A 27,652-nucleotide genomic window follows, 5' to 3' on the forward strand; every position below is an offset into this window, starting at 1 on the left:
AGGGGGGGGGAAGAAGTGAAGAGCAGTGGGTGGAGTCTAAACTCAGTGTCCTATGAGAGGCCTGGGTGTTGAAAAGAGGCATGGCTTGTTGATAGTAACATATGTGCCTGTGTTCTCAGAAAGAGAGAGAGAGAAGAGAAAAGACAAGGGGGTGGTGGAGCATTTGTATGAGATAGGCTGTTGAACAGTAGGGAGACGCCGCATGTGTGTTTACCGGTGAGCCGAGGAGGAACGCTCTCGCTGTCTGATATGGAGGCATTCTTGGACTGATCTACACCACGTTTATGTTCAGAATGACTCCGGTTACCAAAGTGACAACCTTGAATTTACATGCTTTTCAAGCCTTTTAGAGAAGATCCTTTGCTCTCCTGGAGCCAGTCTTGTTTCCTCTTGAGGGATGTAACATTAAACGGACCGTAAGCGAAGGCATAAAGGGTAAGTTAACACAAGCAGAGGTCTTAACGTCTCATGACATTCTGTGGTTTGATTTTTGTGATTTTTATTTCCCTGTGTTGTTCTTTAGCTTTGACGGCAGCTGAGCTGTTTTAATACCTCGTAAAGCCTTGAAGGGCAGGTGTGCATTCGCTCACTGAGCGGTGAGGACGTGGACGGCTCTGCAGTGCTGATAACATGCTAGCTTGTCCACCAGCTTCAGCCCTTGAGTTCTGATGTGACAAGGCATGTGGCTGTCCTTTAATCATGCAAATTATGCGTAGAAATAATAAATGAGGGTCATAGGCATCCGTTTTAATGTGACTGGACTGGGTGAGTGGAGATAAGGAGGGTGGTGAGAACAGAGATCACCTTGAAAGCAAACTGCTCTCATCGACTTATCAAAAATTGTTGAGATTTCCTCACAGTATTGCTTGTCTTGAGAGTGTCTGGCTGCGTTCTCTCTCAAGGGTTGTGCTGAAAGGAGAACAAGCATACAGCATAAGTGAACATTTTTTACTGTATCTTTTAGTTTAAATTTTGTTCGGAGCACTACCCCACCCTCAGAGGTATCTAGGTTAAGATTGAGTCAGTTATGGTTTCAATGCAGCAGCCTCTGAAGCTTTCTCTCCCGTCCTTTTTTTTCACCTTTTATTCTTTGATAAATTGCCATCTTTCGGCTGTAGAGATCTGAGATGTGTCGTTCGTAATTAATGTGAACATTCGGGCTGATATTAAGGGGGATTTCTGCTGACCTATCAACTGTCTCATATGATAATGGCTTGTTTAAATATTAAATGTTTTTTAATATTAAATGTTTTTTAATAAGAAGGTGTGGCTCACCCTATGGATTGCTGGATCTCGTTTAATTAAGCTGACAGATTCTTATTTCACTGGCTCATATGAACATTGCTAGAATTTTTTGTGGTTGTCCTTGGAATAGTGGAAGAAAAAGAGGGTTTAATGCCAGCCGGTAATACATGTGCTGGTTGCCATGGCAACAGCAGGGCAGGGAGGGACGGCTAGCATCCTCAGCGCAACGTTTGTTACACGTGTCAGCTCTGTAACATAATTCTCTGACATTACAAAATTTATGATTATTTTGTGTCTGTCTTGTGTTGTATTTATGTTGAAAGTGTACAGTAATTTTGTTTTTGGCGAATGGAAGGAGATGGCTAGTAAGTGCATAAAAGATCTTTTTCATCATATATCTGAGTGCTTAACTCATCTTTGTTTCAGCGAAGATTACATTTAGTTCAGAATGTCTCTAGTCTTGAGGGAAGTGTACTATTATCAAATGAACATGCTCAGTGGTCAATGGAGTCAGCGAACGGCCATCCATCTGAGTCAGGTGTCATTTCCTGTCATTCAGGGTCTCAGAGTTCACCGCTATCTCTCTGCTGAACTCCTTCCTTCTCTTATCCAGGGCCAACGCAACTCTCATGGTTTTGAGATCTCCTTAAGGTTGTATGTAACTTATAGGGTTAGTTCACCCAAAAATAAAAATTCTGTCATTAATTACTCGCCCTCATGTCGTTCCAAACCTGTAAGGCTTTCGTTCAACTTTGGAGCACAAATGAAAATATTTTAATGAAATATGAGATATTTCTGTCCCACCAGTCTATGCTACTACCAATTTGACGATTCAAAAAGTTCATAAAGAGGTCGGAAAACGAATCCATATGAATTGAGCGGTTTAGTCCAAATTTTCTGAAGAGACACAATCACTTTATATGATGAACAGATTTAATTTGGTTTAATCCTTTAAGATTAATTTTAACTGCCATTACATGACAGCAATCTAAATGGTAAGATAGGAGAAATAAGCATACATCAAATATTGGGTATCAGCATATTAGGGCTGCACAATTAATCGCAATGAAACCACACGCGATTTGGCAAAGGCTGCGATTATGTTCAGCTTGTCAGTGCAGCACGGCTGATCGGTATTAAACTCTGCTCCATCTGAACACCAGAGAACGCTCTCGCACAGACACCCCAAATATGTCCCGCTGCAGAAGTACGATAAACACACATCATTCCAGGAAATCCCTATCGGGCATCAAACTATCTGTAGCTGAATAAAAAGAAGGGTGAAACGCTTTGATTAAACATGACTAATAAACATACAACTGCCTTATTCTGTATAAGAAGCCACATCATCTCACAGAAAGATGCTCAACTGTCGTTAAGTGAGTTTGGAGTAAAAGCATGTTACTAAATATTGTCTTTTGTTGGTCAAGTGGTTCATAAATGCTTCTCATGTTTGGAAATATGTTTGACGCATGTTGCTTTTTCAAATGCACGTTATAAGTGACTCAAACTCACAGTGCTTTCAGATGGAGCAGTTTGTAGAGCCGCACATCAATGACAATCTGCGCATAAAAAAAATAATCAGAGCCTTTGCGATTTCAAAGTCACGATAAGCCAAATCGGTTTAAATGCGATTACATGTAAATTGAGATTAATCGTGTAGCCCTACAGCATACATTTTATATCCAATATAGTTTTCCAAAACTAATAAATAAATAACTTTAATTTTAGCCAATAACAGATATTGTGCATCCCGAGGAAAAAATAAATATCTAAATTAATATGATCTAGATGCCAGTACATTGAATTTAACTGGTTTTACATGGTTGAGGATTGGGTTTTGGCCAGGGTATAGATAGTGAACCCCTGATAAAATGATCACCATTCTGTTAAACCCAGTTTAGCCCTGGTCTCTCAGATGGGTGTGTCGGTGTGGAGAGGAATGCTTGTGTGTGTGTGTGTGTGTGTGTGTGTGTTGGTGTGTATGCCGTTTGTGCAAGTGTCGAGAGGGGGGATGGTGGTCTCATTGTCTGTAGAACATGTTTGACAGGCTGTCTGCAAGGGGGAGCAGCTATTCAACCTCTTCATCTTCTCCTCCTGTTTTTCCTTCTAAATTACCACTGACAGGAGGGAGTGTGGAATCTGAACCTCAGCTTTGGGTTCAATTCGAAGGAATCCCTGCCTGGCCAACGCCATGAAGCTCTCTCCGCTCTCCCATCCAGATACTGTGTTTATTAAAACATGAGGGGGAGACATAGCGGTTAGCCTGATAGCTACCACCACCCTCATGATTAATAAAGTGCTTTTCTCACAAACGTAGTCACTCAACACCTCTTTAGAAAGCTTCGGTCTATATCTCACTCTCAGGTCTGAGAGTCCTCATGCTGGGAAGCACTCAATGCCAGTCCCCAGTGCTCCTCTCCACAATGTTGATTTAAGAAGCTATTTTAGGTGCGGTCAGCATTACGAACTTATCGATGTGTGAGATGTGTGTTGGACTGAGAAACGTTGTTCACATCCCGAATGACACACTTGATGTGAACTGGCTTCGTGACCTCCACTTTTGCTCATTCGTGAAATGCACAAGATCGTAGTCTGTCCCATTTGTCATTTTATGTTTCAGAAAAGTTCTCCTTTGTGACCCTTTTGGTAACTTTTGTGGACTTCACAGCGGAATATTACCCAGCAATCCCATTCATCATAGTGTAGACGAGGGTGGCAAGAACTGACATTGTAATTTGGCACATGTCCATTATTTCTCGATTTCTAGGCTTGGTTTGACCCCTTTTCTGTTATTTGAGAGTTTTATACAGAATTTATTGACCACAAAAGCTTTTATCAACGAGGTATCACTGGTCAATTTGGTCAATAATATCAATCTATAGTGGCCATTACTTAATGGCTGTTCACACTTACATCGATTTTCAGCAACAAATTGAGTGGAAGCTATTCTTTTTCAATGACAGTGGGTGATTTGTAGTGACATTAGCAACATCAACCAATAACAATTGCATCCAAGTTGAGTGGAGGATAACTTTATGCAAATGGCCAATGAATGCAGAGACTATCAGTGGCAATGAAAACAGAAATTGGGTAGCAACTCCTGCTAGCAACCAGCAGTATAGCGATCCTGTGACCTTTGCGATTTAATCCGTGTGAATACTCTTTAGTTGTAGAATTGCATTAATAATAACTAAATGGTTCAGACAAGTGAATTGGCATTCCTACAGCCATAAAACAGATTAACACATGGCCAGTACATAGTAAGAAAGCTGTTATACCCCTGAATGCCCTAGTGTCAGCATTCTGAGGGAAAGTCTGATTTGCTAGTCACTCCCAGAACCGTCCCAGGCCAGGACGCAGTGATATCTGCGCACTAGAAATGATCTTGTTGACTATACGTTGGATACAGGGATGTACAGCATCCAGGTTACTGAATGTAAACATTGACTACAATAACTTATCTAAACATTTTGGCAGTGTGGCTACATTTAGTATTTATTTACTAGTGCTATTTTATCTTTTATTATTTAGTTTATTTATTAATTATTTACATTTATTGATTTCATTTTAATTGGCGCAGACGCTGTTGGACTGGAATTGCAAGTGCTTACGTGCTTTAACTGAACCTACGGCAGTTGTTGCAGTGTGTAGTTAATATTTACTATTTTATTTTAATGTTTTATTCTTATTTTATAAGATCTGTAAATTGTGGCAGACGCGTCCTCTGCTATATCCTTTGTGTATGATATAATGTCTTCCCTAGCTAATCTGGGCATCACTCCAGACAAGTTTTCTGATAAAGTGCACTTAGTTTTTGCTGAGTAAGAGGTGAGAAAATAAATGAAAAGATGGGTGGATAGAGAGAAAATGGAATGCTGAAACAGTGGGACAGAAATGGTCTTGTTTTGCACAGGCCTTCCTGATGGGGTGAATACAGTCCAGCCTATCACAGTGGATAAATTAACACCTGATATGTCCTGACACATGGCTCTCATTCCTCTCATTCACACTTTTTTTCTTTCATTTCCCTTTCATCCTGGTGACCTGACTGACTGGAAGGATGTTAATGTTGATCTCCACACCAACCACAGACACTAAATGTCACTGTATCTCCTCCCTTTGTCTGCAGGTGTAGTGTTGCTATAGTTGGTTTAGAATGACTTGGGTGTGTGTCATAATCTCTTTAAGTTGAGTCACAATACATACAGTAGTAATGAAATATGTAAACGTTACATACAAAATGGAGGCTTGTGGCACAAAAACAGCCCTTTTCAGTAAATCTGACTGAACTCAGATGATTTATGCTGTTCATTCTGTTTTGTGAAGATTAAGTGGCATGTATATGTATGTACATGCAATCTCCTTCCTCATGTAAATTTAAAAATCTGTTCTACTTGTGCGTGTCGTGTCAAACAGCCTTTTTTAAAACAGTGTTGTCCTTTACAAGGAAAATGTGACATAAAAACAACAGACGCAGTCTAATGGGTGTTTGATTCGAACGCAGGCTTGAACCCAATTACCATTTGTGCCCTGAGGACACAGGAAGAGTGACAAGAGTGTGCATGATGAGATGGCAGTGGCGCTGTGCAGAGTGCTGACTATGTGCGGAATGTGGCCTGTCAAGACAGGCCCACGGGGAAGTTAAACCATCAGCAGGGCCAAATGTGATCCGAGTTCGAAGATAAACACAGTTACTGTACCGATACGAACACCAGCCCACTGCAGTGGCGATCAACACTAAACTCCTTTGTATAAATCCGTTGACATTACCACCCCCATTTTAATTGTCACAAACAAACAAAAGGTCTGAATTCTTGTGAAAAATGCTTAGTAACATCACACATACTCATACATTTTGTTCACTGAAAATGTGCTTTTTGATGATGACATAGAAAATCATATTTGTGAGATCAGTTATTCAAGTACTCGTGAAATGCTTAAACTTCCTTCTCTGGACAGTGTTGTCAAGAGTTGTGGAAGCTACTGTGAAACTGTAACCTCACATGAGCTATGTGTCACTTTCCCTGACCTTTACCTTGACTGTTCCATGCTGGTCAAATGACCTGCCTAACTCAACCCCAGTTGCTGAGTCCATTTTCAAGAAACTGAACACTCAACACTGCACCCATTAATACTAACACTTACTATATCTATTTAATAAAAAACACACCTTGCTACGTGAACTGTTCTAGACTAACTGGGACTTGTCACAGCACTTATTGTCGCCATATTGTTGTTTTTTTTATATTGTTCTCCTCATTTGTAAGTCGCTTTGGATAAAAGCGTCTGCTAAATGATTACATGTAAATCACAGCATGGAATACAACAGTCGTGTTCTGAAAGTAAATATCTCATTCATTTTCTCCATAGGGCAACTGATTTTGAGTGATAACTTTAAAACCTTAAAAGGCACGCTTACTGAGAATCTCAACTAGCATTCCCAGTGTCATTCACAGTGCTTCATGGGATTGTAGCATGGATAGTTCTTTCCCTCATTAAAGCCGTTAAGGACACAGTCCTGTACTTTTGTCTTTTTGTCTCATTTTTTTAAATAGTTATTATTTATTTTTTTGCTTCAAATCAAAGTAATGTTGTGATTCACCTCATTTAATGTGTTAGTTTAGTTCATGGCTAATAACTCGGAAACAAAAAATAATTTTTCCATTGTAAAATGGACAGGCACTTTTTTATTACTAAATAAAACTATAAAAAAACTTGTCAAAAACAAATTGTCTGACAGCACTTTGCAAAATATTACACAGAACATGTAGGCAATGTACAGGGACTCGGGAATTGAATTGGTGAATCATTTATCACAGATTCTGAGAACTGCTTAGCCTAGTTGTTCTTAGGCTTGCTATGTGTGCAATAGACTGTGCATGATGAAAAACAGTGAAAAGGTAACTTGGAAAAGAAATGTATGTCTGTACTCTGTAGCGTATCAGTAGCTACGCTCATTTTAAAATAGTCTAGCAGTAATAATGCTATTCTTTTAGCTATAGTTACTCCTCAACCCATAGTACAGAGAGCTGTGACATGTCATAAAAGTGTTTTTCTCTCTTCACCGACTTCCTGTTTATCTTCTTTGGACTGACTAATTTTTTTCTGGTGGCTCATTTATTGTTGACATTCTTTCCATTTTGTTTTGAGACATAACAACTGGCTTAATGTTTGAAGAACAAGGTAATCAGATTTTGATCATATTTCTTTTTGAGCTCTGTGTTTTAGGATTACTAAATGGAACAATTAGAGTCAGTCAGTAGATCATTTTTGATGAAACCTGATAGTATCTGTGTGTGAAGTCTCAAATATGTCTCAGTAAATTCTTCGGACTGCTCATATGTCTTCCAGCTAAGTACACCTTGCACCTCCTTGGAAACAACAAGGAAGTTATTTACAGTAAACTCTCGACCCTACTGCATTTCACTCTAATGCTGCCGGCACATACTGTACATGCAGCCTTTATCGCATTTTTAGTCTTTTTCATCAGCAGTAATTACTTATTGCTTAATCATAATCCGCCTGTAAAAGATTAAGCGGCGACCCCTGTGGCAGTCAAATGGCGGAGTGGTGGTTTGTTTTTGATTTTATGCTAAGCATTTAGGTCACATGATCGCCTCTGTTTGTTGTGTCAGCTGAATAGGAAGAAAGAAGAGATTATATTGTGTCAAGTCATAACTCCTTCGGTTTCAGTTTGTAATCTGGACTGTAAAACAGCAATATGTGAATGCAATAAGCTATATAAATAACGTATGACCAATATATCTTGTTAACACACCCAAAAGAAGTTCTTTCTTGTGACAGAATATGGATATATTTTATGCAAACACTGGTGCCTGACTGTTAATTACTCAATTTAGACACAAATATTAGATTAGCAGTTTGTCTATCAAAATGTACCAAAGAGAAATTTGGACTGCTTAAATAGATGCCAAAAGTGATGGATTCAAATATCATATTAGGATGTATGATGACAGGTTATAGCCTCTAGGTTAGATGGTTTGTAGTTTAGGCAAATGTTTTGCAGTTTAGTTCTTTATTTACTGTAATCTATCCTAAAAAGCATATAAGCTCTATGCTTGTTTCAGTCAGTTTTATTAATAGTTTGTGACTTTGCACTGATAGAACTAGAAACATGGATTACCAAGAAATAATGTTGCAATAAACATTTCTTAAGTAGTAGAAATTGCATGTTTAGTATCTTAAAAATGTTTTGTCTCAGTGCTTGTCTGATGACTGTGAGAATGACTGTGAGACCGTCAGACTTTGTAACGGTTATCTATTCCACTTTGGTGAAAATGGAGGTAATTTGTATGTGCATTGAATCCTCATTCATTTGTCTCTTTCTTTTGCAATTCCAGGCATAACTACCTTTCTCTGGTCAGGGCCAATTGCAATGCAGCTTTCCAATCACCACAGATGAATTTGGAATAAACCACAGCATAGATTTCCAAAGACTGGGCAAGACAAAAAACAAAGACAGGCTGGATTGGCCATGTCTGACTCGAAAATTAAAAATCCACCCAGTCTGTGTTGACCTACAGTACACCACAATACACACAGACCCTTAGGGCCGGGACACACCAAGCCGACAGTCGGCCATTAGCCAACATCGGGCAGTCGCTGAGCTGATTGAGCATGTTGAATCGCCGTTGAACCGTCGGGAAAAGAGATCACTCTGATTGGCTGTCAGCTTTGTAAACCAGTGCATGAAAAGAAAAATGAAAGCGACAAAGCAAGCAAATGACAAAGACAACAGGGCACACAAAGAAAACACTTATAAATTGACCTACATCTTCCATCTTTTTGGAGCATTCCAATATGCAAATATTTTCATAACAACATATGTAGCAGCCTAAATATTATAAGACAAACCAATCAGCATGATTTATATTTAAAATGATAAATGAGCACTGTTTTTTATATATTTTTAAATAGGCCTATGCATTCCTAGTTCAAATTCACTTTTTTGAATGACGAAAAGAGACTACTGTCATCTGCTGTTGTAGACAGTTATTATTTCTCACGCAGGTGCAGAATGTACATGCTTTTGGCCGTCGGCTGTAGTTTTTGCAGTGTTCAAGTGTAACTTTTTGCAGACTCCGTCTTTCGTCGCTGCTAGTTCTTTGATGTCGGTTTGTTGTCTACCCGCCTTTTTAGAGTTATGGCACAGAGAGGTTTCTCATTTTACAGAGCAATAAATAAATAAATATTTTTTTAATCAGTATTTTTGTAGTAACTATACATTTGTTTTTAAATAATATTTAAATAATTTTAATAGCATAATCAATTAACTTTTTAAAAATATTTAATGTTTTTTATATTTATAATTTCTTTAGTAACATCTTGATGAAATATGAGAGGGAAACGACAACTACAAATTAGTGGTCGACCGATATGGGTTTTTTGATGGCCGATGCCGATATCTTAGAGAGCAGGGTGGCCGATATAAAGCATATATATATATATATATATATACACACACACACATATATTATATATATATATATACACACACACACTTTTTATTTATATAAATTAATATTTAATCAATTTGATACATTTAATAAATATTTAAAATAAACATGCTTAGGCCCTATACTTTAGATGGCAACTTCTTGAATCTGCAATCCTATTACAGAATTTTTCACAAATAAAGTAATTGTTTAAAAATATATGAATATGTGAATAAAAAGGAAGTAAACACTGTAACAGGGCACTCGGTAATCTGGTAATTTATCAGTAATCACTGATAATCATATTTTTTCAAATAAAGACTTTTTTTTTACTTTGACTTTTGACAAGGTAACGCAAATTTTACATACAGCACACAGTGAAAACGACATGAATATGACACAGTGAGCCACTGGATATAGCACAGCATATTTTAAAATGAAGGATTTAACGTTTTTCGATCGCGTCTCCTGTAAAGCTGATCTTCTGTTCGCATTCACTCACTGCGCACGGACCGACCGTCACTCGCAGGAACACGTTTATACAGGCTACAAATGCACACTTCACAAGATATCAAAGCTGGATTCGATTAAATCTGCAAGGTTTATTAGATATTCAGAGATTTGTATAAATTATGTAGATGTGCATTTGCTGAATGTTGACTGTAAATGAGAAAGTATTTTAGGCTGATTGTTTGCCTTTTCGGTTACAAATAATATAAAAGCAAACGTATTACTTTTTCGCATACCATTTACTTTATTTGACCAGTTCTGTAGCCACCGGTTCGGTCTAACAAAGTATTAGATCTGACTGACAGAATGTGAGTGAGCGCTGTTTGATTAGGCGCTGCCGTTCTCTTCTCAGGTGCTGGTGTTCTCAACGCCGTCCGTCAAAATAAAAGTCCGCAGCGCCGTCAAAATAAAAGTCCCGCTTCCAACACATCGGCCAATCAGAAAAACTTATCGGCCGATGCCGATATTTTAAAAAAAGCCAAATATCGGCCGATATATCGGCCATGGCGATATATCGGTCGACCACTACTAAAAATACACATAGCCCTCATTTTATGAAGCAAGATTCTGTTTAAACAAAAAAACAAAAACATTGTTGCTGTGGTAAGAAACAAATAATGAAATTAATAAAAATGAATATTAATAAAAAACATTCTCAGAAATAAATTTTTACTGGAAAAAATACAAAATTACTTTGAACTATTAATCTGAACACAAACCACGTCGATAACTGCACCTCGATGGCATTCCTATTATCAGAGACACTGATTACGAGTCAAACTGTTTTGATGCTAGCCTTATGGTCGAATGCTGTTAAAGGTTATTTTATTATCAGCTTGGAGTCAGCCAGAGGTAAGACGAAAAACTGAGCTAGCGTTGTGTGTTGAGTTTCCAGACAGCAGGTTAAAGGAGTCTCGGTGTGCTCCAGGGCCACAGGTTTCTACCATAGGGCACATGTTGTGATATCACACCACAGAGGGGAAGGAATGCGGGGTCTTTCATGGAGTTAGGGATGATCTCAGAGTTCACCCAACCAGATCGCTCCTGTTGGTATGCAGGATGTTAGTAAGTGCAACCAGACGTTGACTGCTGGGTGAGGCGAGTAATGGATCAGCTGATGATTTTGATGCTTGGTCAGTAAGATTTTTTTCAAGTGTTTTTGAAAGAAGTCTCTTATGCTCACCAGTGGTGTATTTATCTGATCAAAAATACAGTAAGAACAGTAGTATTATTTTTCTATTTTAATATATTATGAAATGTCATTTATTTCTGTGATGGCAAGGCTGAATTTTCAGCATCATTATTCCAGTCTTCAGTGTCACATTACCCATACCTTTACTGTCACTTTTGAACAATTTAATGCATCCTTGCTGAATAAAAGTATTAATTTCTTCTTCTTCTTCAAACTGCATCTTCCATGTTTACCTCTGTTACATTGCTAAAGTTTTCCTGAGGAGGAAACATGCAGTATTAACATGTAAAACCCATAGAGATTTAAGTTGTATAGTTGGGATTGGAGCGTCTCTAAGGGAGGGGCAGCTGGGAATTCCACTGTGGCAACGGACTGGCGGAGGGGCGTTACGTTCAGCTGTACTCCAGCTGTGTCGATTTATATTGGTGACCGACAGGCGGTGAAGGGGCATCGGTGCCAGACTCGCCCACTCAATGAAAGACTTGGCAAGCAGCATCTATATCTCCACCTAAGTTATTTGAAAACACTTTCTCTCATTCGCTTTATTTTTTCTCCTTAGTTCCTCATTCCTCGTTTCTCATTTTTTCCTAGAGTAATACTAAATCTTCTGACAGGTTTTTATCTGGAATTGCTGGACCGTTTTCCCACAATGCATTTCGTAGTGACCTCAGTGCAGCCATCTGTGATCAGAATCATCTTCCTTGGGCCACAGGGCAAACTCACTTTATCTGCGCTGAAATGGCTCACAGGTGTTTGCACACGCCTGTACGCCTCTCTAAGGCAGAGTCTTGCTGGTTTAGCAGATTCAAAGTTGTGAGCGTTGTGTATTCTTTGTTCAAACCATGTGTTGTTTATGTGTCCACACACAAATGCAAAGCCGTTAAGACAGCTGATGGCCCTTCTGCTGCTAGACTTAAGTGGCAGATGTTGCTACACAGTGGATTCTGTCGTACACCCATTGTTCTTATAGCAGTTGTTCATATTGCATTTTTGGTAAGTATGTCAAACGTGAGAGACTAGTCTTGGATTATTGAGTTTATTATAGAATAGCAATAGGGTCAATGGTATGAAAGTCTTTTTTTGGTTAAATGTATCAATGTATTTAAAAAAAAAAAGACAAATATGTTACTCATGCTGTACATGACTTGAATACACCTCTTCTTTGATGAGCATGTTTGTACAGTATGTTCTGAATTAAAATTCATTTCATTTTTGGGGGACATATAATAGGGATGCACAATATATGTGACCCTGGACCACAAAACCAGTCACAAGGGTCAATTTTTTTTATTGAGATGTATGCATCACATGAATAAGGCTGAATAAATAAGCTTTCCATTGGTGTATGGTTTGTTAGGATATGACAATATTTGGCCAAGATACAACTATTTGAAAATCTGGAATCTGAGGGTGCAAAAAATTGAAACATTGAGAAAATCGCCAATATTATATTAAATGTATATAAAATAATAATAATAATAATAATAATAAAAAAAATAAAAAAAAAAATATATATATATAATATATATAATTATTATTCATTATTATTTTACATTTTACAAAACGATACAAAGATTGATTTTTCCAAGATATTTTACATATTTTAAAACTTTTTTCCCATATTATTTATTGCAAACACCTATTGACCCAATAAAGTAATTTAACCTGCAGCCTTTGTTCTCTTATTTGTCAAGTTTGGATCTCTTGAAAAGCCCAGGATTGCTTTCTATTGTCCTAAATATAGATGTGGCCCTACACATGTGGTAGCAAGATGTGTTAATTTGCACAGCCTCTGTAATCCTATGTAGGGAGTGATGCATTGTGGTCCATAGTCACTCCTGTGATGTGGTTAGTCGGAATGAGCCAATCCGATGATTACATGCACGTTATGAAACTACTTGTGGTGTTGACTAGGCTTAGCGGGATCCTGTGCTGACGTCTTAATTCAGAGTTTTAGATTAAGATGAACTGTTAGATCATTGGTATGTTGCCTGGACTTTTTATCAGGGCTAATGAAAGTCTTTGTCCTGAGAAAAGATCTCACTGCTTGACTGAAGTTTCTCTTTTTGTCTTCTTTACAGGGCTGAGTGACCCAAGCTTTTCTCTCACCTGGGGGAGGACCAGCACTCCCTCATTCCCATCATCCCTTTAGCCCTCAATCTGAAGCAGCCATGGCGCCACGGAAACGCGGAGGTGGAGGGCATGGCGCGTCCTTCTTCTTCTGCTGCTTCCAGAGCAGTGACCACCCAGAGATCACCTACCGTCTGCGGGAGGACTTCGCCCTGCAGGCCATGGAGCCCACGCTGCCCATCCCAAACTATGACGAGCTGGACGCCATGTTCTCAGAGCTGGTGGTAGGTGCAAACTTTTAACATTTCTGTACAGTTTTTTTTTCTCTCTAGAGATTTCTGTCAGTGAAGACCAATGAATCTGACATTTGTTAATTATAATAACAAACTTTAACAAACCTTGATAACAAAATTGCCTTTCAGGAACAGATTTGTTTATTAATCTGCCAGAATTGATCATTTATATATTATATTATATGAATTACCATTTTTTTATGTTTTTTAAAAGATGTCTCTTAAGCTCTCCAGGACTGCATTTATCTGATCAAAAATACAGAGAAAAAATGTATATTGTAAATATTAAAATTAAAATAAATTGAGAACTCTGGTTCCATTTGTTAACATTAATTACTGAACTAACAATGAATAATACATCTTAAGCATTCGAATTTAATTCAAAAGTTCTGTTTTTGAATTGAATAATTCAGTATCTGATAGTATTTTTATTGGACCTGTTCTGAGCTAACAATAAAGTCTAAAATTTAAAAGTTCAAAAGAACAGCATTTATTTGAACTAGAAATCTTTGTCTTTACTTTCACTTTTGAAAAATTTAATGCATCCTTGCTGAATAAAAGTATGTATTTATTTTAAAAAGTATTGTAAAAATATTATATATTATATTAAATTATATTTTTGTCCCATTAATGATAATAATATTTATTTATTTAACCTGCTATGGATATCACCACACTATTATGTTGCAAGTATAGCTAATTAATGAAGAAACAAACCATTATTTTCCATATACTCAGTCCTTCCTTGTTTGCTCTCTAATTTAGTGTAACTAAAGAGCTGTAATTGATTCATCAAAAGTGTTGTCTTTAATCCACTCTTGAATAGAAATCGCAGCACTGTGGCATTCTCTCTCTCTCTCTCTCTCTCTCTCTCTCTCTCTCTCTCTATCTCTGTCTCTCTCTCTCTCTCTCTCTCTCTCTCTCTCTCTCTCTTCTCTCTTCTCTCTTTCTCTCTCTCTCTCTCTCGCTCTCTCTGTCTCTCTCTCTCTCTGTCTCTCTCTCTCTCTCTCTCTCGTCCTCTCGTCTCCTCCTTCATCTCTGCCAGCTTCCACTTTACACATCAATGGGCCCCATTGAGCAGCCTTGTGTCTTCGACTGCACTGCAGAGTAATTGCTTGTTTTTGGTCTGACCCGTTCTTAACCTCTCTTTCCCTGTACTTGGGTTCGAATTGATGTACAACACTAAACAGCAGCAGTTGCTCTTTTTTTTCACAGCCCTCACAGAAAGATTTCATGCTCTCAGCACGTGCCGTTCTGGCAAGTTATTGTTGAATTTGAAAACCGGTGTTGCGTAACTGGCAACCTGCCTGCTTATTCGCATGGTTTACATGAACGTATTATTATGTTTTAGTAGAAGATACCTGGCTAATTATTTGAAGTACTGTAGCTGACATTTATTCTGTTTATTTGGAGGTAATTATGTAAATTTTGCTTCATGTCAGAGCTTGGCGAAGTCTTCTTACAAATTTATCATATTCAGCACACTGAGGACATTAGAATTACAAAAATACACTCAGAACAAAGGGGCTTTTCAGGATAAAGTGAAAATAATGAGGTACATGAAGGGAGTTTCCATGCGATTTAGCTATGATATGTGTCTTTTTTCCAGGGATTAGATTAGGTCTGTTGTGTTAGAATTGGCCCCAGATACATCATTTGAGTCTCATCCAAAAACCTTGCATTATAATCCCTTTATGACATAGAATTAAAGGGATAGTTCGGTCATCATTTACTCATTCTCAAGTTTTCCCAAACCTGCATGACTTACTTTCTTCTGAACAAAAAAGAGAATTTTAACAGAATATAGCCTAATGGTACCACTTTTCCATTCAATTACAATAAATATGGTTGTAGAAAGACCATAAAAATATCAGAAAAGTGGTCTGTTATATTACAAATCTTCTGAAGTCAGTAACAAGCTGAAATCAAGATCTTCAGTGAGTATTGAGGAATGATTCAAATTTCTGTAAATAACACAAAGTTATCATATAACTTCAGAAGACTTTAAATGTTGCGCACAAGCCATATGAACCACAGTGATGTACTTTTTGAAGCTTTGACAGATCCAATTGCAGAATTAGCTATGTTTCCATCCAAAGTTGCGAATTGTCTCAATGTACGGAAAATTTAAACATCGCACAAGACATCTGCGAAAAAGCACCGTTTTCATCTCAAGGAATCAATATCCCAAAATGTGCACAAAAATAAATGTATGGAATCAGCTTGTGTATTGCATGGAAAAGAGTGACCAGCACATTATTTCAAATTTCTACTTTTGTGTTCTTTGGATCCAAGAAAGTCATACAGGTTTGGAGCAACATGAGGACGAGTAAATAATGACAGAACTTTCATTTTCAATTGAACTATCCCTTTAACATCTGTTTAAACCATGAAGACCGATAATGTGGTTTATGGCTTCAATACACCATTATAGTGTAAATTGTATAATAAATGACCCCTTTTACTTAAACTCTTTTCATTGGTGTAATCTGAGAGTTATCCTACTGTATTCTCCATTAGAGTTCAAGTTTATTTTAATCAAGTTGATTTGACAGCTCAATGACTTACTGTGTAGTCTACACTATAGAGTTCCTGTTCTACAGTGGACGTTTTCCTCATTTTGAGTGCTGAAAGGATTGGTATAGAGTATTGATAGATTGATGCACACAGCCCAGGCTTTAATGTTTGTTCTGTGACTGGACGCTGGGGCTTGATGTGGCGTGTTGGGTTCAGATAAGGCAAGGTGGGGTTTTCTGCATGAATGGAACATCCTGGTTATAGTCTGGCTGCCCTTGACTGTAATGAGACACCGTACGCGTACGGGGATGTCTAGACTTCTGCTGACTGTGCAGCTCGTTTCCGTTAAAAGCAGGGGGATTCTCAGGAACACAAGAGATAGAAGAGACACCAGGCCGGATGAGAGGAACAGCAGCTCTTCCTCTCCTGCATCCCTGTGGAGCATCAGGGACATCACTGTCACCAAGAGCTGCCAGACAGGAAGCCATTAGCAGTTTTGGCAGGCAGATCTCTGAGTAGCATTACATGCAGGGATTTACAGTGAGAGATGTACGCTGAGCGGACTCTTTATTAGCTTCTGCTGCTGAAATGGACTGATCGATGGTGGATCTGTTCTTTAAACGTGGTCCACTTCAGATTTGAGAGCTCAAATTCAATCAACTTTGACTGCTGAAGCTATGTCCTTTTTCCCCATCATGTTCTGCAGGTGTTTCATAGGATCGAAATGATAATACAAATACTGCTCTATTGAACTTTCTATTCATCAAAGAGTCCTGAAACAGTGCATCACGATTTTCTCAAAAATATTAAGCTGTTTTCAACATTGATAATCAAGAAATGTTTATTGAGCAGCTAATCAGCATATTAGAATGATTTCTGAAGGATCATGTGACACTGAATTTTCAGCATCATACAGTCTTCAGCTTCAGAGGAATAAATTACATTATAAAATATATTGAAACCGCAAACAGTCCCTAGTGAAAATTTTGAAAATTTAAAATACATTTATTTCATACTAGGTATACTACAAATCCATTAATATATTGACTGACATATCTCTGAGACTTGAAACCTTTACTTTTCTTAATATTAAGCCTTAAATATCATTATTAGTAAGGAGTCGGACTGTATGATCACTGCATAATATTAGTTATTAAATGGAATATATTTAAAGTGAACCTAAAGTATACTTGCACTAGTTCCACTTTAGCACAATCAAATATACTTGAGTACATCTTTAGTTATGGCACTATTTCCGGAAATCTGAAGTGCATTAAGTACAAAATGAGTTGTTCCAATTTAGAAGACTTTAACTATATCTATTTAGTATAACAAAAGTTAAATTGCAGGGTATTTATAATAAGTGCATAAATATGAAATGTATTTGTAGTATACTTGGCATAAAATAAATGTATTTCAGATACATTTTGGTATATTTATTTTTCACTAGGGGTTATTTTAAATTATAATTATATACAATATTACCGTTCTTACTGTATTTTTGATCAAATAAATGCAACCTTGGTGAATATAACAGACTTTTTTCAAAAATATGAATGCACTAATTGTTTTACCTATAACCTTTAACAATTATTTTACATCCACTATAGGAGACTATGGGAACATCTTGCCATTTTGTGTCCCTGGAGGACAAGAGAATGGTGCTTTATGATGGAAACACCCTCATGTCATGAAAGTGTCTGATTGCACACTGATTCAGTTCCTCTCATGTATACATTGTAATATGAATATTTTCGTTCGTGTGTGTGCAAGTGGAAAATCACTGTGGAATCGTCAGTTCGCATGGGACTCCCATGTCGAGAGCAGCTAACAAACAAACCAGGCCTTTCTTTGTGGAAACCTACACCCACTGTGGAGGACAAACCACAACACGCTGATTGTTGTGGTGTACTGCTATTTCTAGGACAAAACAAAAAGGAAGTTACAAGTGGCAGAAGTTTATATGTAGTTCTTTCATTGCCAAAGCCGTTGATTGTTCAATCGTCAGTCCTTTAGTGTTTCCAACAGGATTGAGCAGAATTCGCAACGAATTTTGATGAAAAGTCAATGACAGAGGAATTTACTGAATTACAATTTACATAAATTCAACAAAATCTTAAAAAACGTAAAAAAATATAGTAATATTGCAAAATATTATTACAATTCAAAATAATTGTTTTATATTAAAATATGTATTAAAAGGTAATTTATTCCTGTGGCGGCAAGGCTGAATTTTTAGCATCATTACTCCAGTCTTCAGTGTCACATGATCCTTCAGAAATCATTCTAATATGATGGTTTGCTGCTAAAGAAACATTTGTTATTATTATCAATGTTGAAAACAGTTGTGATGCTTAAATTTTTTGACTCAGAACCCTGGCATGCATGAATATAATTTGATTATAAAACAAGCATTGCCATTTTCATTAAGAAACAATTTCTATTAACTGACATATATCCAGTGTAATCCATATGATACATATCTTTTGTGTTTTTCAAACTCAAGTCAAGCAAAGTTCAAGTCAACTTTGATTTATTATCATTCCAACCATATACAAGTATAAAGTGGAAAGAAATGTCATTTCACCAGGTCTGCTGTGCAAATCACTACTTAGTCTTCTATCACAGACGTTTTCTTCTTTTTCGGTCAGTGTCCTCTCTGCTGGAGGATGGGAAGAAAGTTGAAAAACATTCTGTGGTTTCCACATGCTGTTATCATTGGTTTGTGGGTGGATATTGACCCTGCCTCGAGGGATTTACAGTTTGTTTTTGCCATGTCCTGGTTCAAAAATATCTAATCTGTCTTTTTTCTTTCTTTCTTTTTCTTTCATTCAGGATGAGCTGGACCTCACAGAGAAGCACAGAGAGGCCATGTTTGCCTTACCAGCAGAAAAGAAATGGCAAATATACTGCAGCAAGAAAAAGGTTCGACCTCCAACATTAGGCCATTTTGTGTGTGTGTGTGCGTGCGTGCGTGTGTGCGTGCGTGTGTGCGTGTGTGCGTGCGTGCGTGCGTGCGTGCGTGCGTGCGTGCGTGCGTGCCTGCGTGCGTGCGTGTGTGTGTGCTTAATCAAATTGCTTAACGTAATCACCCCTCTGTCTGATAGAGAAAGGATTCTGACTTAATGCCCCTTATCTTCACTTTCCCTGCTTTAAAAACAGCTAATCTATTAAATGTTTCCATTTATCTCTTCATTATTAATTACGTGCCAGCAGAACTTTAGGATAAGTGGACATTTAGACTTCTTAAAGACAAGATGACGAGACGTTCTCTTACATTATGTTCTTAGCAGATTCTTTCTTACCAAAGCGACCTGAAACAAAGTATGCTGCACTTCAGGATATCCAGTTTGTTGCTGCAGAGAGAATTTGGCAGTGTATCAGTCAGTCTGTTTCTTTAGGCGTTACTTTCATCATCTGAGAACTAAAAAAATGTTGACTCACAAGCTGAGACAATATCTTTTAAGGTAAATGAGGGTGTATTTTCTGCTTGAGAAATACTCTGTTTTGTTTTGTTGTTTTTTTGTTTCGTTTTGATTTGTTAGCCTGGTTTGGCCAATAAAGCTACCACAATTTTTATTTTAGCTTTAACTTTCTTTGCTCAAATGTTATTTACATTATCAGCCTTTTTTTATAAAATGCCAAGCCTCCTTTATAAAATAAAGTTAGAACAAAATGATCTATTAATAATCTAATAATCTATTTATTCTGCTGTGTTAATAGATAACTATGATCGACAAAATAGTTAACACTAGACATTGGCCCTATGACATTGAGCCACTGTTAAGCCATGCAAGATGAGTTCAAGAACTTCAAGAAAAGGCGTTAGACTTGATTAGTTTGTGATGGGAATGGAGGAATTTACTATGTCCTTGTTGTATTTTGAACATTTGCCATAGACGAGGTCATCACATGGGTCTGCTGTTCCCACAGCTTGATTCTGTCAGCTAATGTTTAGTTTAAAAGCAAATCCTATTTTATGAAATCACACTTATTCATTTATACTGGACATCACTGCATGTTTAGGAATGCTCGATACAGTGAGGCCAAGTCATACCATTTATCCTCCATGACCTAATGGAGCTCAGAGAGCAGAGAAACGCTGGAGGGGTGGGTGGTGTTTAAAATGACATCAAACCCTCCATGATGCCACAAACATAAGTCCTGCCAGCCTGTTCTTCTGATGTGAATCCATGTGTTTAACTCAAGACAGCATGAGCACTGAAACCTGGCGGACATACACAGCCAAAGACAGTGGGTGGTCGGTGGTTACCTGCCAGTGATGTGACAGCAATACAGTCAGGGTGATAGAAAGCACGCTGAAGTGCCGAAATCCTGCAGGTCTATAAACTGTTTGTTCTTAGTTAAATGTTCACACTGAAGTGTAAAGACCCATTGCAACTCAGTAAGCAGACTGGAGCTGCATTTGAAATGGGCTATTATGTGCAGTAATATATACAACTGTTTCTAACATCTGTTCTTTAATTATGCATGTGTAATGAATACACTCAGGACGCACAGTGTTCATGCTGGCATTGTACATTTTAATGAACAGCAATGTGGCTGACGACGTTGTAGGTCACATGACAAATATGACATCTCGACTTGGATTGTACAGTGTTGGTCAGATGTGAACAAGTGAAGAATTATTTAAAGGAATTAAATTGAAGGGATACACATAAAAAAAAATTCTAATTGTAGTTTAGAAATCAATTTATTAAATGTTTGGCTGCTTGCATCATACCATGCACTTTCTCACTATTAAAAGTAAGCATCGCGTTGGAATTCACACTCGTCTTCTGTGAACCGTAAGCCCCCTCGTTTGAGCTGGTTGTCAACTTGTCAATCTCAATCATTTTGACATTGACGAGCGCTGCTTGACCGCTGAGGAGACCAGCCTAAATGTAACTTTTAAAACTTTTTTTTCATCCAAACAACAAATAGAGCAATGCGTAATGGAGTGCCGAAGAGCAGCATCAAGAATTTTAAATATTGGACAATCTGGACATTTATTGTAATGCTGTAATTCTACTGTATGCATGATTTTTTAAATTGTTATGGCTGATAACAGATATAAATAGCTTATATTATAAATCTGTATTCCTTTGTTTATCGTCAGATAACCGATATGGTGCTGATATATTCTGCATCTCGTGTTTAGCTCTGAAACAATTGCAGAGGGAGGACCAAATTCTATTCTCTAGATGTGTGATGTGGAGAGTTTTTTGCTTCAATAAACCATATGATGCATTAAAAGAAAGTGCCCCACTGGGATTTTTCTTGGACGTCCTTATCTATGAATTATAGTAGTTCAAAGCTGGTATTGGTTACAGGTTGACCATCTGTCTGGCCATTACATCTATTCCTGTATAGCCACATATGCTGTGTCCCAATTACAGACCTAATTCCTCATTGTCATGGGACACTGAGCCGAAAGAGGCCATGATGTGAAGTAGGGCGCTCAAAATTGTCTTTTGACTTCTAGTTATTAAGTGACGAGAATGATTTTTATAAATGTTTTGTAAATGACCTGCTTTCTGATCCTGGTTTTTGGAAGCGCAGCAGTTGGCCCGATTGGGATGCCGTTTCTGTGTTTTGATAAGTGTCTGTCAGCCACATTTGATTTAGCTCTACTTGCATCAGGAGGTCATGCTCCACGATCCAACACATGGAACTAATGAAAAAGATTTAAGACGGTGAGCGGATGGATGAGATTAAGGAAGAATATGTCTGTCGTGAGACGACCCGTGGCTGTGCAGCAGGATTCATGCAGACTCAGCACAGTGCCCAGTCTGGGACTAGTAAAACAGGGGCTTGGCGCTCTTCCCCAGGGCTTCGGTCTGGGATAGGAGGGTGGACGGATAAGGGAAGCCGTGGTTGGTCCAAAGCAAACAGGAAGGCCTCCATTTGCAGGTGCAGATTATGTTATCTGAAAGACCTGGGAGCTTTTGATGGGTCTGTCAACCCTGGGAAACAGCTGGGTTGTAGCCTTCAATTCACACCAGTCATATCTTTCGTTACCTTCTCTTTCCACATATAAATACAGTGTTGACATCTTGATTTTGACACAAACTGGATGTAATATTAACGTGTTAATACATGATTAATATCTTAAATAGGAATTTATGCAGTTAATTCCATAATAAACAATTAATTTATAGAAAATAATTTAGTCTTTGAATTATCTTAGTATAATTTTTTTTCCTCATCAAATAATGATATTAATATTAAAATCAATAAACATTTTCCAGCTTTATTACATATTAGTGTTAATTTACACTAGGCTTCATTTATTTGATCAAAGATCCAGTAATATTGTGAAATATTATTACAATTTAAAATAACTTTTCTATTTAAAATGTAATTTATTCCCGTGGTGGCAAAGTGTAATTTTCAGCAGTCATTACTCAAGTAATTCAGCGTAACATCATGATCTTTCAGAAGATTTGGTTCTCAAGAAACATTTTTTATTTTTAGCAATATCAAAAACAGCTGAGCTGCTTAATTTAAAAAAAAAAAAAAATATATATATATATATATATATATATATATATATATATTTTTTTTTTTTTTTTTCAGGATTCTTTGATTAATAGAAGAAAAAAACAGCCATTTTTTTAATATTTGACATGTTTGACAGTCCATAAGCTCATACTGTATAGGACGTTGATTGGTGGTTATCAGCCAGAGCTGCAATCTGATCACAGGTTCAACACTGAGCTTAACAAGGTGAGTCAGAGGTTACTGTCTGACATCTCTCATATGATATCAAATGACGTGACGGAGCACAAACCAGAAAATGTATTATTACTTGACCAGATAATGCTAACCTCTAAAACTGACATCCCCCAAACTCGCCTGAATTGCTTTCATCAGAGTTATAAAGTTAAAACATTATTTTATAAAGGTCTCATAATGAGGATTCATTTTTTTTCTTTGATCTGGTTAGATAAAAGTGAACATGGTACTGATATGATCATGATGTTTTATTAGCCTGTCACAAAATGCAGGCTCTGCGAAGAGTCAGTTATTCCAGGATAGGGCTATAAAAAAACAACAACATTTTTGTCAAGACAGCAAACCCGCATTCCAGGCCAGAGAGCATGTGCAGTTGCTCATTTCAAAACAAATAGTCTGTGTACAGTAATTCTAAGCGTTGGGTAGAGAATGAAAAACCAAATTATGACACAAAAATCTCCCGGCAACATCAGAGATCATTTAGTCTTAAAGATACACCATCATTCAAAAGTTTGGTGTCAAAGTAGCAAACGTATTTAATTCTGAGGGTCAGAGGGATGGCTTAAAAATGGCCATGCAAATCTATGACTGCAAAAAAAATTATAACTTAAAATGTGTACAAAACGGCCTCTAAGTCATGAAAGCAATTATTTAGTCTCTTTGTGATTCTGGAAGGAAAGGGTAACAGAAGTATAGGGCTCTTATAACCCTTGTGAAGGGCGAGGACTATTTTAACTTTGATTCCCAAACTGTTTTGCTGACATCTCCTTCTGTATGGTGTGCTGAGCACAGTGATTATTCATCTGCACCCTGATCTCAATGTCTCAATGCACTCAGGTGTGCAAGCTCTCCTGGCTCAAGACCAAAGCTCCAGGTACAGTATCTGCTGTCCTGCTCCTGGCAAAGGACCATTGAGAAAAGTCAGTGTGGATATTAATCTGAATTGCCTCAATTGTCCCCATTGTGGAGAAACAAACATCGGTAATCAGAGCTTTCTGATGACTACAAAATAAATAGAGACCGTTGTAATCGTACTCTCTTTCTCTTTGCTGAAGCATTCAGTGTTTTTATGAAAATAAAAAATAAAAGTTAATGGTGGATGGACAGAAGAGGAAGAATCTTGATCTTGTTTTTTTTTCTAAGCCAGGGGCTATCAAGCTTTTCGCCTGAGTTCCTTTGGCGGTGATCCAACAAATACATAGACAAGGGGGTTCAAGTGAGCAGAGTGAATCTCTGACCCATCGCTGTCTGGCAGATGTGAAAGATTAGACCTGTAGGTCTGAAGTCAACATTGACAGTTTCCGTCCGAGTTGTGAATTTAGTCAACAAATCAGAATATTTCAAAAATTTCTTTACCAATAAAGCAGCATTTCTATCAAAATTTCCATTTTAATTCACACAGACATTTGCATATATATGAATATCTTATTATCATTGAATAAAATATGTATTTGTATTTTTACATGCATTTTGGATTTGTTTGTGTCTTTGGCCTGTGCAAATGTTCAGTGTGAAAATTAGTGCAATAAACATTTTAATTTCAATGAATCTCTGTTAATGATCGTTCAGGCCAACATAGATTTATTTTTCATGTCCTAATTTCTTTTCCAACACACTGCGAAAAATCTGGCCAGCCAATAAGATTTGTGCTTTTAGTCACATGCACACACTACTGCTGCTGTTACATAAAACTACAACTTGGTGGTGCTCACAAAGAGACTTTTGTTTAAGTGATAGTAAATAGCAGAGGAAGAATCCCGATCGGACTCTCGTCTCTATAATTTTGTATTTGGTGTTGATTGAGGAACACCATAATGAATAAAAATATGTATAATAAACTGCTTGAAAACATGTAAATACTGTTTTACTTCCTTTCCTCTTTATGAGTGTCAGAAATGTCGCTGCTTTGCGCACAGGGGTAATCGGGGTATTTCTACTTTATTTTAAAGCGCCACCTACTGTTAGAGAGTGAAATTCCACCCGTCTGCTGAATTTTGTACACATTGATCTGAACAGACAATTTCCATGCAAAAATCTGACCGAATTTTCATGCAGAACATAATTTTTGGTCGGAACAGGCCTTTTTTTTTTTTTTTGCTGTTTTATCCAGCATATTTATGTGATATCCCAAAATATATGCAGTATAACAACTGATTCATCTTCCTCTTAACAGATTTCGTGAAATAGTAATTATCTGAACTGAACACATTGAAGCATCGATGGTTCCTAGAGAGAGCGTCTCTCCGAACCGACCTCAGCCAACAATATCACAGTCGTTATGACATGTCTGTCTGAGAATGAAGTGCTCATGGGAAGAGGGCAGAGGGAAGTCCTTCACAGCATGAGAATGAGTCCTGCCAAAGATCCACGTTAATGCTTTGCTCATTAAGGCCAAATGATGAGTGGGGAGTTGAGGAGAAATATGCAGGACTGTGGAAGTTCCCGGTCTCCAGACCGGCATTCAAGACTCCCTGTTTATCACAACAGGTGCCATTATCTCCCAAAAGGCTTGGCAGAGCCGGGTGTGAAACATCCCACGCAGTTGCTCATTGCTATGCCAGATTTTTTTCCTTTCCAGTGTGTTCGGTGATCATGATATACAATTAAACTCCTTATTAGTGGCTGTGGGGGCAGCCCGTGCTTGTTTTGAGAGTTCCACTCGTTTTTGATTCATTACTCCCTGCGTAGCTCTCTGCTTTCCTGCCTGTCTTCTGAATCTTACTGCGTTTTCAGCTAATGCGGCATTGGCTCAATCTGGGAGCTGTGTTGTTTCTCTAGCGTCTGTGAATCTCTGCTGGCCTACTTAAATCGTGTGCTATTTCTGCCAGTGCTTTGAGCGTGATGTTCTGGTTCAGATCTGCTTTTTCTGAGTCTGTATGTTTGGGAAAGTGTGTACGTGTCGGGGGGAGGTGAAGTGCACCTGGGAATATATGCAGGGTGAATCTTATTGCATGTTTTATCTGCTTCTGTTACATATAATAGTAAGCAATGAATATACAGATACTTTGGTTAAATACCAGCTTCAAACTACAAAGAGAAATTATGCAAAGAAAAAGAAACCAAAGAAATAAGAGGTATTGTCATTGAAAAAAGGGAAAAAATAGCAACAGTCTAAATGCAGAAGGAACAACAGACTACATAAATCCCTCGCGGATAAGCCAATTCACACTTTTGTCAGCTGAATATTTGGTTTCACTCAACTGGCCGGTATCAAAATAAGATCATTTTCAAGATAAAGATAATTTTTCATTGCTGTAGTGTTACCAACGTCTCATTCCCACTGAAGCGTCCAAATTATGTCATTCCCAATAACATTCCGAAACCATGTTTTCCTTCCCAGCTCATTCCCGATATGTTGTTTCACATTCCTCTATTCCCAGTGTCATGTTCCTGTTGTGTGCACTCTGATAGGCATCATGCAGAAGACAGTGTGGATTAATGGCGTGTGCTTGAAGTGAAAACAAGAGACGTGTTGACGTTGTTTTTCAATATACTCATGCTGACATGCTTAGATAAATGTTTTGAAGACATCATTTAAAGGTGAAGTTTGTTAATTCTGTGCCTTTTAATACATTTGTATTTCTCTCAGGAAACAGAGGAGAATAAAGGTGCTACTAGCTGGCCAGAGTACTATATTGACCAGCTCAATTCAATGGCAGCTGTAAGTATGTCATTTTTTGAAGACTTTTTCTTTTCTTAAAACAATGGTTATTGGAGCTCTTAGTGGTTACCCTAAGGCTGTGTGTCCACTAAAGTGTTTTAGCCAGCTTGAAAACAATTGGGGGGAAAAATACGCTAACCTCGGGAAAAAAAACCCCGCTTTGGTGGACACACAGCCTAATTATATATTTTATACATGTTACATTCCAATTCTGCATTGTGACCTTAAAACACACGACATGTATCAATGGCTAGAGATGTACATATTAGCTGGCTAACATACACTTCTAATGTGAGCATGGCTTCTCATTTTATTTTGCAGAGGAAGACTCTGTTGGCCTTGGAGAAGGAAGAAGAGGAGGAACGGAACAAGACCATTGAAAGCCTTAAAACGGCACTGCGAACACAACCCATGAGGTCTGCTATGTTTTTTATAATATCAAGACATATGGTTTTAAGTGTAACACTACGGTTTAAAAGTGTGGGGTCTGAATCTGAAAGAATGAATACTTTTTATTCTGCAAGGATGCATTAAATTGGTCAAAAAGTACATTAAAGATTAAATGTTACAACATGCTGTTTACAATTTTGATAACAATAAGAAATGTTTCTTAAGCACAAAATCAGCATGTTACTGTAATGAAAATTTGATCAAATAAATGCAGCCTTGGTGAGCATAATAGACTTCTTTCAAAAATATAAAAAAAATATTACAAACCCCACATTTTGAACAGAAGTGTAAATATATATTTTTGTCCACTTTATATCATAAATGGTCCATATTCGATTTCTAAATTTAAAAAAAATTGAAGCTATGCAAAGCTGTCTTAAGGCAATATTTTATTTAACACTTCATTAATTTTCCATTGGCAAGTACCTCACTCTCTTATTAAACAAACGCTTCCCTTATGGTGTTTTGGTTCTCATTATGCAAATGAGATGAATTTCATCAAACACACATGCACACA

At 37.5% G+C, this 27,652-nt stretch overlaps 2 protein-coding genes across 6 annotated transcripts in view; one reads left to right on the forward strand and one right to left on the reverse strand.

Annotated features, from left to right (window-relative positions):
- nmu (neuromedin U) overlaps nucleotides 1-27,652 on the reverse strand; it is a 367,892-nt gene that overhangs the window by 106,545 nt on the left and 233,695 nt on the right. The window lies entirely within an intron of this gene.
- daam1b (dishevelled associated activator of morphogenesis 1b) overlaps nucleotides 1-27,652 on the forward strand; it is an 86,482-nt gene that overhangs the window by 34,360 nt on the left and 24,470 nt on the right. For 3 of the 5 annotated variants that reach the window (XM_077220556.1, XM_077220559.1, XM_077220557.1), the window contains 4 exons: nucleotides 13,488-13,760; nucleotides 19,122-19,211; nucleotides 26,614-26,685; nucleotides 27,007-27,101. In XM_077220556.1, coding sequence (XP_077076671.1) covers nucleotides 13,578-13,760; nucleotides 19,122-19,211; nucleotides 26,614-26,685; nucleotides 27,007-27,101 — 440 coding nt within the window. In that variant the 5' untranslated portion in view covers nucleotides 13,488-13,577. Of the gene's footprint in view, nucleotides 1-129; nucleotides 436-13,487; nucleotides 13,761-19,121; nucleotides 19,212-26,613; nucleotides 26,686-27,006; nucleotides 27,102-27,652 lie in introns of those variants that run through there. The other 2 variants (XM_077220555.1, XM_077220558.1) reach the window with 1 other exon arrangement.

Source organism: Siphateles boraxobius, unplaced genomic scaffold (assembly GCF_051911475.1).
Source record: "Siphateles boraxobius isolate OS27281-9 unplaced genomic scaffold, OSU_SipBor_1 8, whole genome shotgun sequence".
NCBI lineage: Eukaryota > Metazoa > Chordata > Actinopteri > Cypriniformes > Leuciscidae > Siphateles > Siphateles boraxobius.